The sequence below is a fragment of the Elephas maximus genome, chromosome 19 (genome assembly GCF_024166365.1).
Source record: "Elephas maximus indicus isolate mEleMax1 chromosome 19, mEleMax1 primary haplotype, whole genome shotgun sequence".
In the NCBI taxonomy this organism is placed as follows: Eukaryota; Metazoa; Chordata; class Mammalia; order Proboscidea; family Elephantidae; genus Elephas; species Elephas maximus.
Genome location: NC_064837.1, coordinates 70,784,132 through 70,796,282, shown reverse-complemented (window position 1 = coordinate 70,796,282; position 12,151 = coordinate 70,784,132). Strand labels below are relative to the sequence as shown.

The following is a 12,151-nucleotide window of genomic DNA, read 5'->3' as shown; positions in this document are numbered from 1 at the left end:
CCACAGGGTCAGAGTGTGTGTACTCACATTACCAAATAACCCTCCAGCTGAACCATTTTCACTCTCAGTGAACATGTGGACAAGGCTCTGCCTGTGTTGCTGGTGGGGCTTTGCAGCCCGCATGTCGCTCATTGGTTAGGGGACCTCAGGCAAATGCCTTAACATCTTTGAGCCTTAATGTCTTCATTCATAAACAAGGACAACATGGTGCTGATCCAGAAACGTTCCTGAAAGCTCCTGAGGCAAGGCTATCCCTTATTATACTATTATTATTTGTTCATCTGATGTTGTTGTTGTTAGGTGCCATTGAGTTGGTTCTGACTCATGGTGACCCTATGAAAAACAGAATGAAACACTGCCTGGTCCTGCGCCATCCTCACAATTGTTGTAATGCTTGTGCCCACTGTTGCAGCCACTGTGTAAATCTATCTCATTGAGGGTTTTCCTCTTTTTTGCTGACCTTCTACTTTACCAAGCATGATGTCCTTCTCCAGGGACTGGTCCCTTCTGACAATATGTCCAAAGTACATGAGACAAACTCCCACCATCCTTGCTTCTAAGGGGCATTCTGGCTGTATTTCTTCCAAGACAGGTTTGATCATTCTTCTGGCAATCCATGGCATATTCAATATTCTTAGCCAACACCATGATTCAAAGGCATCAATTCTTCTTTGGTCTTCCTTATTCATTGCCCAGCTTTTGAATGCATATGAAGTGACTGAAAACACCATGGCTTGGGTCAGGCTTAGTCCTCAGGATGACATCTTGCTTTTCTAACACTTTAAAGAGATCTTTTGCAGCAGATTTGCCCAATGCAATGCATCATTTGACTTCTTGACTGCTGCTTCCACGGGCGTTGATAGTGGATCCAAGTAAAATGAAATCCTTGGCAACTTCAAATTTTTCTCCATTTGTCATGATGTTGCTTATTGGTCCGGTTGTGAGGATGTTTGTTTTATTCTTTATGTTGAGGTGTAATCCATACTGAAGGCTGTGGTTTTTGATCTTCATCAGTAAGTGCTTCAAGTTTTCTTTTCTTTCAGCAAGCAAGGTTGTGTCATCTGCATAATGCAGGTTGTTAATGAGTCTTCCTCCAATTCTGATGCCTTGTTCTTCATATATATAGTCCAGCTTCTCAGATTATTTGCTCAGCATACAGATTGAATAAGTATGGATATAATCCTAACCCATCTGATAGGTGAAAGCAAACTCTGCCTCAAATCCCGGTTTCTTTGATGATGAGGGTGGCTGGACATGTTTTCCATTCCATCAGTTAGCTGGCAATTTTGCCAGTAAATCAGCCATATGTGTGCTCAGACCATTCTACTCCTAAATGTCTGACCTTTGCTTATTGGTATGAAAGAGCTCTTTATACGTAGAAATCAGTCTTTACCATATACGTTGCATTTTTTTGTTGTTGTTATTTCAGAGTTTTAAGTTTAGTGGTGTTACCTGTATTGACCTTTTCCTTTATGTCTTTTAGACTCGAGGTCATGTGCACTGCATTCTTCTGTATTGACCTTTTCCTTTATGTCTTTTAGACTCGAGGTCATGTGCACTGCATTCTTCTGTATTGACCTTTTCCTTTATGTCTTTTAGACTCGAGGTCATGTGCACTGTATTCTTCCGACCCAAAGCATTCCCATCTACAATGTCTCCACGGAACAGGCGTTCACTGGAAGTGTGCTCTGTGCTGGCACATGTGCTAGGGGCGACCAGGGACAGCAGGGCTTTGCTGGGAGAGCCGGAGATCCAGGAGTGCCTCGGGAGGTGCCAGTGCCCAGCAGACACCATCTACAAGGAGTACTGGGAAAGCTACCTGTATTTGTCTTTTAACATTACATCTTCTTTCCTATTCCCTCTGTTGATTTTATTTTTACAAGGCAAAAAAGGGCATCCATGCTGACAAGGAAAGCTTATTTCTGCGTTACATTTATATGTGGGGACTGCAAACTGACCAGGCCTGATGGGCCAATTCACTTGTCAGCTAATGCTGTTCCGCCTGTGGGTGGAGAGAATTCTCTCTGGCATTCGGCAACAGTAGCAGGAATTTGAAGAGCTATGAAGTCTCTGCGATGAAACTCTCTTTCCCTTAAGTAACATTTTCTGACTTGCCAAAGCACTGGAAAACAATTTATGGACAACAGGGCCAGGCCTCAGCAACAATAAAGCTTCTGAGACAAAGCGTGGTGTAGTCGGCCGAGTTAATGAGGAAGGCAGTGAGGACGTACTGCCTGGCCAGGAGCCCTATGCACGCGCCTGCCTTATCTTCCTGTTCAGTAAAGGCTCACCATGGACCCAGGAGCCCCTTTGCATGCATGCACCTGCCTTATCTTCTTGTTCAGTTAAGGCTCACCACGGACCCAGGAGCCCCTGTGCATGCGCCTGCCTTATCTTCCTGTTCAGGTAAAGCTCACCATGGACCCAGGAGCCCCTGTGCACGTGCCTGCCTTATCTTCCTGTTCACTTAGGCTCACCATGGACCCAGGAGCCCCTCTGCATGCACGTGCCTTATCTCCTGTTCAGTAAAGGCTCACCATGGACCCAGGAACCCCTTTGCATGCGCCTGCCTTATCTTCCTGTTCAGTTAAGGCTCACCATGGACCCAGGCTGGGCACAGCCGGAAGCAGCCCCACCAAGGTGATGAAGGTGCTGCCCTCAGGGGCTTTAGAGGATCCCACAAAAATGCCTTCCTTCTCTCCCCCCAGAGTTCTGTTTTCTCATTTTGGCATCAGAAATGCAGCTCCACTAGGTCTCCACTTCCCTGAGGGAGCGTGGTTGTAAACGGAACATTAGAAATACATCTGTAGATGTAGAGGATCGTCTACTGGGCTGAAGAGACCTGGACTTACATGCTGGCGGCCTGCTCCGCCACAGAGAGGCCAGTGCTACTTGGCCAGGGGAGTGTCAGGGGCTTTTGGATGAGGGCCGCAGCAATGCTGATGAGCATCAGGGGAGCCCAGTGACTCAGGAGGAGCCGCAGGGCACAGCACACCCCACCTGCATCCCCAGATTCCCAAATCCTGCCACTGTCTGGCTTCTGTTCACGCCTAGCCGTGCAGAGAGAGTACTGCTCCACAAATGTTCTGTTTTCTCTCATTGCTGTATTGTTGCCTTTTTGTTTGTATTGTTTAGTTTCACAAATCTGTTTGTTTACAGCTCACCTTGCAATCTCAAGATTGTCTTAAACAAACCCAGAAGCACAAGAGAGAAACAGGAGTGATTTTTTGTTTTAAATCTGGATCACAACATCCGAGTATGGGTTGCACCCTTTTCATAATGTCAGAAAAGGAGCTCTGGCGAGGCACAAAAATGCCTATGGTTACGTGTCACACACGTCACTCTCCACTGCCCAGCTAGGTGTCACCACTGGTGAGGACAGGGCCAGGCTGCAGCTCTCTGACCCACTGGGACCTTCCCCCTCAGTGCCTTGTCCTGCCATCTGAGGACGTGGGGGCAGAGGCCTGACCCGGGGAGGCCTTGAGTCTGCCAGGAGTAATCGCCAGAGCTGCAGATGCAGCTGGCAGGGTGGCCAAGCACAGGATCCACTCAGAGAGAACCACCTGAGCTCTGGGCATGACAAAGACGTGCTGGCCAGGTGCTCAGTGCCTCTTGGAAGGGGCAGCTGATGAGAGGGGAGCTCCGGTCTCCTGGAGACAGTGGGTGCTGCCCCTCATGAGGTCGGCAGCCTTAGTGTGAAAGCCAAGTCCTTCCCTTGGAAGGAAGCGGAGCCAAAAGAGCTGACATGCCTTTTCTGGCCCAGAGAGGTCAAGCCGCCCACATGCTACCTCTGAGGATTTAAGCTCCAGACCTGGAGGGACCCTCTCTCCACTCCATAACCACAGACTTAGACATGGGAAACCTGGAGGGACCCTCTCTCCACTCCATAACCACAGACTTAGACACGGGAAACCTGGAGGGACCCTCTCCCCACTCCATCACTATAGACTTAGACATGGGAAACCTGGAGGGACCCTCTCTCCACTCCCTAACCACAGAGACTTAGACACAGGAAATGCAGAACGGGTTTCCCAGCCCTTCCGTCTGCGGGCACCAACCCCCCAAGTGTCCACAGCTCTAATCTAAGTTCAGCCACCCCACCCCATTACAAAAGCTGTTCCCCAGGTGCTCAAGTGAGTTATGAGACATTGGTGTCCACACTGATGTCACGTCACAACCCATCACACACACCTCCTGTATAAATGCACACTAACTGAAGCGAAAGCTTTATGAAATCATTCTTACTCCCTGTGATGAACCCACGAACCCATCTCCAGCCCACTAATGGGCCTCAGTCCGCAGTCGTGTGACTACGGCACCCGCACACACATCCAGGTTTTCTTAGAGCAGCTGCCGTGACAAGCACTAGGATGCCCACGGCCTTTGCCATGGCATGTTCACGGGGGTCAAAGGTGCTGGCTAGGACACCCACGGCCCCCAATACAGCGTGTTCACGGGGGTCAAAGGCACTGGCTAGGACACCCACGGCCCCCAACACAGCGTGTTCACGGGGGTCAAAGGCACTGGCTAGGACACCCACGGCTCCCAACACAGCGTGTTCACGGGGGTCAAAGGCACTGGCTAGGACACCCACGGCCCCCAACACAGCATGTTCACGGGGGTCAAAAGGCACTGGCTGGGATGCCCACGGCCCTTGTCATGGCATGTTCAGAGATTTGTCCTTCTCTCCTGGGATTGAGTTCCATGTCACGTCCTTCCACCAGGAAGGGGGCAATGATGCCGCGGGCCTGTGTTGCAGTGAGGCCGATCTGTAACAGCATTCACCAGTTCCTCCCTATGGGGTATGGGGCAGGGTGGGGGGACAGCTGACGACACCCCACATTTCTATTTCGAGGGGGAGAGCTCAGCAGATTTCCCAGGAAAGCCCTTTAAGAATAAGCTCGCAGTTGGCTTCACTGGTCTGACTGGATCAGTGTGATGCGTTTACCCAGTGCCATCTGGCCCAAGCACAGCCATTGGCCATGGGGATCCGGTGTCTCACACAGCCACACGTTCAGTCCTGGGTAAAAGCGTCCCCAGGTAACTCCTGGCTTTGGCTACCTTCCCACAGGCCACTCTCGGCAACCTGGCCTGATGGAAGACACTTACCTGCAGAACAATGGGGAGCTGTTCAGGGGGGTTCCTGTTCTCCACGCCCATTGTAAGCCATACCTGGAACGCGGTCAGCTGCTCAGCAAAGAAGGGGCTGTGCTGTGGGACAAGCAGGGGGTGAGTTAGGGATGGCCTTGCCGCTGACACACCCCATGCCCCCCGCTGTCATCTACATGACAAAGCTTGACAAAGAGCCAGCCCTCAGTAATCCAGGGGAGAATGAGGGGCCAGGCCACAGCAGGGGAGGTGGGTGCCTGTGGGCAGGCTCTAGGTAGTTTATGAAGGTCCAGCCAACAGGATCTATGAATAGACAGGGGTGGAGGAACCCCTGAGTGGTAGTTAGGTGCTTGGCTATTAACTAACAGAAAGGTTGGAAGTTTGAACCTATACAGAGGCATCTAAGAAAACAGGCCTGGCAATCTGCTTCTGAAAGGTCAGTCACAAAAACCCTATGGAGCACAGTTCTACTCTGCACACGTGGGGTCACCATGAGTTAGAACTGATTCACCAGGAACTGGTTTGGTTTGTGGGTAAGAGAAAAAGAGGGACTCTGGGATAACTCTCAAGTTCCTGGCGAAGCAGCTGGAAGGCAGTGTTGCCAATAGCTCAGATGGGGAAGCTGGTGAGAAAAGCATGTTTGGGAGGAGAATATCAGGAACTCAGTCCAGGACACAATGAGCTTCCGATGCTGATCAGATATCAGGTGGAGACGTCAGCCCGAATACTGTGAGTCTGCAGTTGAGGGGAGTAGTCTGGGCTGGGATTTACAGTGAGGAGTCACAGCACACAGATGTTTTTTAAGTTAGGTGGGAAAGAGAAGGGGCCCAAGCCTGAGCTCCGGGCACACTGATGTTTAGAGGCCAAGGGGATGAGGTGGAACCAGCAAGGGGGTAGGGTGTCAGGCAGGAGAGAGAAGGCAGGCTAGAGGCCGAGGGAGGGAAGTGTCCCAGGGGCAAGGAGTGGCCCCCCAGTGTCCTGTCGGGGAGGTGGACAGGGGAGAATGAGAACTGCCATCAGACTTGGCAACGCTGCGGCATCGGTAACTGCTGAGAATCATCTCAGGGCAGTTGTGGGGGAAACCGTGGCTGGAGTGAGCTCAAAAACAGAAGATCATGTGGAGACTCAAGTATGGACATGTTCTTGAAAAAATCGGCTGCGAAGGGGAAGGAAGAAATGCAGGGGTCGTTGGAGGTGGGATCAAAAACTTTTTTTAAGAAGGAAGAATAATGGCTCATGTATAAGCAGGGAGAGAGGCCTGGTAAGGAGAAGAGTGGAGACTGATGCAGGAGCTGGGCAGCTGCTGGAGGGAGGTCCTGGGGGCTGGGCCTGGGTGCTCCCCACATGCACTGCAGAGAAGGGGAGCACATGAGCCAAGCGAGACGTGGGGTAACGTGATTCCAGATGTGTCTATGTACTCAGTGAAACAGGTGGACAGCATCTGAAAGTGGGACGAGGAGGGGTTTGGGGGTGGAGTGCAAAGGGACCAAGGACTTGCGTGGTCAGGGTTCAGCAGCCCCAGGGCCTCAGGGTGGTGGGCGTACAGCAACAATGGGACAGGGTGGATTCACCCAGAGCTGAGCTGCAGGCGGGAAGGAGGAGGTGTGCAGGCATGAGATTGCAGCACCTGACCGAGGGATGCAGGTGGGGGTACAGGTGGAGGAGTCCCTGGACACAGGTCGGGGGTACAGGTGGAGGAGTCCCTGGGACATGGGTGGGGGGTACAGGTGGAGGAGTCCCCGGGACGCAGGTGGGGCAGACCCAGTGTGCTCACTCCCCCCCGCCACAGAGAAGCCCTGGTGAGAAAGCCGGTGTCATGTGAGACCCTGGCAGAGCAGTTAGCATGTGGGGTGCACATTCCTGCAAAGTCAGCTGAAATGATAACGTTAATTGCGCTGGAGGGCGATCTGAGAAGCTGAAGTGGAGCCCCGGCAGTGATTTTCCTGTCTTTGAGTGTGAATTATTCATAAATTGGTTTGAAAAGCCATCCGTCCAGTTAAGCGGCCGTTCTCCACGTTCCATAGGAGTACCACTGAGCTGAGTTGGGGAAGCCTTTAGCCTGTGAACGGAAGGCAGGTGATTCCGACAATTAAATCTCTCTATCTCCTTTCAGGTTAGTTTCTGGTGTGTGGATTTTCACATGTGGCTCATGACTGGTGTAACTGCTGCATGCAGAAGAAAAATTTCCCATCTTTTCACCTGAAACTGACAAATCAGGAGCACGCTGGCCAGCGAGGAGGAGGCTGTGGAGTCTGTCAGCTTCCAGAAACTTCAGGAAGTTGTCAGGATTAGTGCAGGTACTGCACCAAGAGCAGCCCAGCACTCTGAATGGCACTCAGTAAAGCACCTGGAGAGCCGCCCATGTCTCTAAGGACGACTCTCTAAGCTGGTGTTTCAGGCCAAAGTGGTCAGCTTCTCCCAGATCACGCCTGTAAGGTGACAGGGCCACTCTGCAGATTCTCAAGGCAGCGGGGCACAGGGTGAGTGCTCGGGACAGTGCCCTTGTCCTGTGGCGGTGGCTCTGAGTTACGAGCCCCGACCACACACCTGGGCCTCCCAGGACAATCTGCTCTGTGTGGGTCCTTGTGTCAGATGATCTGACCTTTTAAAAATAGGTGCTGAATTCAATGGGGAGTCCCTGGGGGGTGCAAATGGTTAACCTGCTCAGCTGCTAACTGAAAGGTTGGAGACTTGAGTCCACACAGAGGTGCCTTGGAAGAAAGGCCTAGCAATTTACCACTGAAAAATCAGCTACTGAACACCCTGTGGAGCCCAGTTCTGCTCTGACGCACACGCAGTCACCAAGAGTTGGAGCTGATCCCACTGCAACTATTTTTTTATTTCTTTTTTAGTACCCTCAATGTTCAAACCGTTAATGTGCCCGGCTGCTAAACGAAGGGTTGGAGGTTCAAGTCTACTCAGAGGCATTTTGGAAGAAAGACCTGGTGATCTACTTCAGAAAAGCAGCCACTGAAAACCCTGTGGGGCGCAGTTCTACCAGGTGTTGACTCAGAGGCAGCTGGTGGTGGTGGACACTTGAGGGACAGAGGAGGGAAGGCAGGTCCAGAGCCTGAGGGGGGCCGAAGGCAACAGTGGACACTCAATGGACGGAGGAGGGAAGGCAGGTCCAGAGCCTGAGGAGGGCCGAAGGCAACAGTGGACACTCGATGGACGGAGGAGGGAAGGCAGGTCCAGAGCCTGAGGGAGGCCGAAGGCAACAGTGGACACTCAATGGACGGACGAGGAAAGGCAGGTCCAGAGCCTGAGGGGGGCCGAAGGCAACAGTGGACACTCAATGGACAGAGGAGGGAAGGCAGGTCCAGAGCCTGAGGAGGGCCGAAGGCAACAGTGGACACTCGATGGACGGAGGAGGGAAGGCAGGTCCAGAGCCTGAGGGGGGCCGAAGGCAACGGTGGACACTCGATGGATGGACGAGGGAAGGCAGGTCCAGAGCCTGAGGAGGGCCGAAGGCAACAGTGGACACTCGATGGACGGACGAGGGAAGGCAGGTCCAGAGCCTGAGGAGGGTCGAAGGCAACAGTGGACACTCGATGGACGGACGAGGGAAGGCAGGTCCAGAGCCTGAGGGGGGCCGAAGGCAACAGTGGACACTCGATGGACAGATGAGGGAAGGCAGGTCCAGAGCCTGAGGAGGGCCGAAGGCAACAGTGGACACTCAATGGACGGACGAGGGATGGCAGGTCCAGAGCCTGAGGAGGGCCGAAGGCAACAGTGGACACTCGATGGACGGAGGAGGGAAGCCAGGTCCAGAGCCTGAGGGGGGCCGAAGGCAACAGTGGACACTCAATGGACAGAGGAGGGAAGGCAGGTCCAGAGCCTGAGGAGGGCCGAAGGCAACAGTGGACACTTGATGGACGGACGAGGGAAGGCAGGTCCAGAGCCTGAGGAGGGCCGAAGGCAACAGTGGACACTCATTGGACGGTGGAGGGAAGGCAGGTCCAGAGCCTGAGGAGGGCCGAAGGCAACAGTGGACACTCGATGGACGGAGGAGGGAAGGCAGGTCCAGAGCCTGAGGAGGGCTGAAGGCAACAGTCACGTGTAACTGTGGAGCCCGTTCACCCAGACCTGTGCTCTCGCTGCTATGAAAAAGGAAAACGAGTTGATCCTAGCACAGGTTCCACTTTCCTCTGCCGTTCTGACTCATACCTCCTGCTGCTAGGCAGAGCCTTTCCTGACAGTGGCTTGATGTGCCTGCTTTGTGACAACCTGGAAGATTACACGTGAGGCCTCTTTAAACAAGGAGACAAAAGATAGTTGTCCAGTGATCAAGAGCACTCAGATTCCAACCACCCACGAGAATGGTTAGCTTGCAGAAGGTTCTCTTTGAACCCCCAAGAAAGTTCATTATCAAAGTCCCCCATGGTGTATAGATCCCTCTTGTTGCCTCTCTTCCTGTGTCAATAAACACCAATTCCAATAGAGACTCATTTCATTGTTAATTAAAACTTGTCACTTCCAACTGCTGATTCTGGAGGGGTGACATATCCGCTAGGCTTTCTTTTCGTGTATCTGACAACGAGGTTTTAGGATGAAGCCAGTGTATGAGCACCTACGTTCATGGCAGCACTATACACAACAGCAAAAACATGGAAACAACCTAAGTGTCCATCAGTGGATGTACGGATAAACAAAATGTGATACACACACAACGGAAATACTACTTGGCGGTAAAGAAAAATGAGTTCCAGAAACACCTGACAACGTGGAGGAACCTGGAGGACATCATGCTGAGCGAAATAAGTCAATTACAAAAAAAACAAATATCGTATATTCCCACTCTTATGAAATGACATGAATAGGTAAATATACAGAAACTTATGCTCATTAGTGGTTGCCAGGGATGGAAGGGGAAGGCAAGGGGGATTCACTCTCTAGACAGTAGAACCAAAAAAAAAAAAAAAACCCAAACCCACTGCCGTCGAGTTGATTCCCACTCATAGGGACCCTATAGGAGAGTAGAACTGCCCCAAAGAGTTTCCAAGGAGCGCCTAGTGGATATGAACTGCTGACCTCTTGGTTAGCAGCCATAGCACTTACACTTGTTATTTTTGGTGATAGGAAAGGTAACACCACATGAGGGTGAAGTACGTACAGCTTTACAACTGTAAATGATGTCACTAAGATGCACACAAGAAAAAAGGGCCTTCTGGTAATTGCTATGGCATATGTAATTTTGCAACAATAACCAGAAATGATATGCGTGGATATATATCCATGTATGTAGGCGTAAATGTGTATAGGTATGTATACGTGGGCATGTGTGTGTGTCTATAGGTGTATGGATATGTATATGTACGTGTGTGTGCATATATATTCATATATATAATGAAACACATACATGGCATAATTATGGATACTTCTTAAACATAATCCACACCTCATGGGACTGATTTTCCAGGTTAGGACCATAGTCTCGTGGGACAACTTAGTCAATTGGCATAATATAGTTCATAAAGTTTACGTTCTACATTTTAGTCTGGTGAGTAGTGTCTACGATCTTAAAAGCTTGCTAGTGGCCATGTATTGGTCTCTATTCATCCAGAAAAAAATAGAAAGAAGGAAACCAAAGACTCTAAGAAGAAAACAGACTACAGGACTAAAAGTCTACATGAACCACGGCCTCATCTACCCTGAGACCAGAAGAACTACATGGTGCCCAGCTACCACCACTGACTCTTCTGATCAGGGCCACAATAGATGGATTCTGACAGAATGGGAGTAAAATGTGGAACAGAAGCTTAAATACTTAAAAAAATCTAGACTTACTGGACTGGTTGAGACTGAAAGACTCCCTGAGACTATTGCCCTGAGAGACTCTCTGAACCTTGAACTGAAACAAGTCCCTGAGGTCATCTTGTAGCTAAATAACAGACTGGCTCACAAAATAAAGAATATCACCTGTGAGTACTGTGCTCCTTTAAAAAATCATCTACATGAGACCAAATAGTCAACAGTTACTTTAAAACAAAGATGAGAAGGTCAGGGTGCAGGGAAACTAGATTAATGGAAATGGAACAATCAGAACGGAAATAAGGAGAATGTTCATGCATTGTGAAGGCTGTAAGCAATGTCACTCAACAATCTGCATAGAAACTGTTGAACGGGAAACTAAACTGCTGCATAAACCTTCCCCGAAAACAATGAAATGTCATTTAAAAAAAAAAAAAAAAAGATGGAGCCAGCATTTACTGGTGAACTATTAAAGAAATGAATTTAGTAAGGCTGCTATACAAAATCACTCGTAAATGACATATACACAAATAAAGAGAAATTAGGAAATGAAATTTTAAAAGATGCCATTGATACCATATTTTTAAGCAAATAATGCACACCTTCTATGTTTGCCAACCTCTCCCTTCCCTGACAAAGTATTTTCATAAGTCCGCTACGTTAATTTTTTTACAGCAACATGAAAAAAAAAATGGCATACTAATGCTTACAAAAATATCTCGTAGGAAGAGGAAATTGTTGGCAAACAAACGTAGAAGGCGTGTGTTATTTGCGTAAAAATACAGTATACCATGTTAATGGATTGGAAAGATGTCAACTTCCTCCAAATCAAGCCATAGATTGACTGCAATCTCAATAAAAATCCCAGCAGGTTCTTTGCAGAAATTGGCAAGCTGATTCTAAAATTCACATGGAAATGCAAAGAGCCAGATAACCAAGGCAATTTTGAAAAAGAACAAAGTTAGAAGACGTAGATTGCCAGCTTTAGAAGACCTCTTCTAAGGGTTTCATAACTAAGACTGTGGTGTTCGTGGAAGGACAAAGTGTCCAAAGGATCAGGACAGGGAACCTAGAGCCACTCTGGAAAAGTGTCTGGCAATTCACTGAAATGGAATATATGCATGGCTGTGACCCAGGCATTCCACTCCTAGTGCATACACCCAACAGCTACAAGAATTAGCAGCACTTGGACCAAGACAAGGGTGAGGGTGAGGTGGTAAGACACTTCCCTTGGGGAAAAATTTAAGGGGGTGAGGGCAAGAACTCAGTAACTGTCATGGATTGAACTGTG

The 12,151-nt window shown here is 49.8% G+C and overlaps 1 protein-coding gene across 5 annotated transcripts in view; it reads right to left on the bottom strand.

Moving 5' to 3' along the window:
• The window catches only part of RPTOR (regulatory associated protein of MTOR complex 1), a 445,897-nt gene that overhangs the window by 109,499 nt on the left and 324,247 nt on the right, over positions 1 to 12,151 (bottom strand). For all 5 annotated transcript variants that reach the window (XM_049860923.1, XM_049860920.1, XM_049860922.1 and 2 more), the window contains one exon: positions 5,110 to 5,211. In XM_049860923.1, coding sequence (XP_049716880.1) covers positions 5,110 to 5,211 — 102 coding nt within the window. The remainder of the gene's footprint in view (positions 1 to 5,109; positions 5,212 to 12,151) is intronic.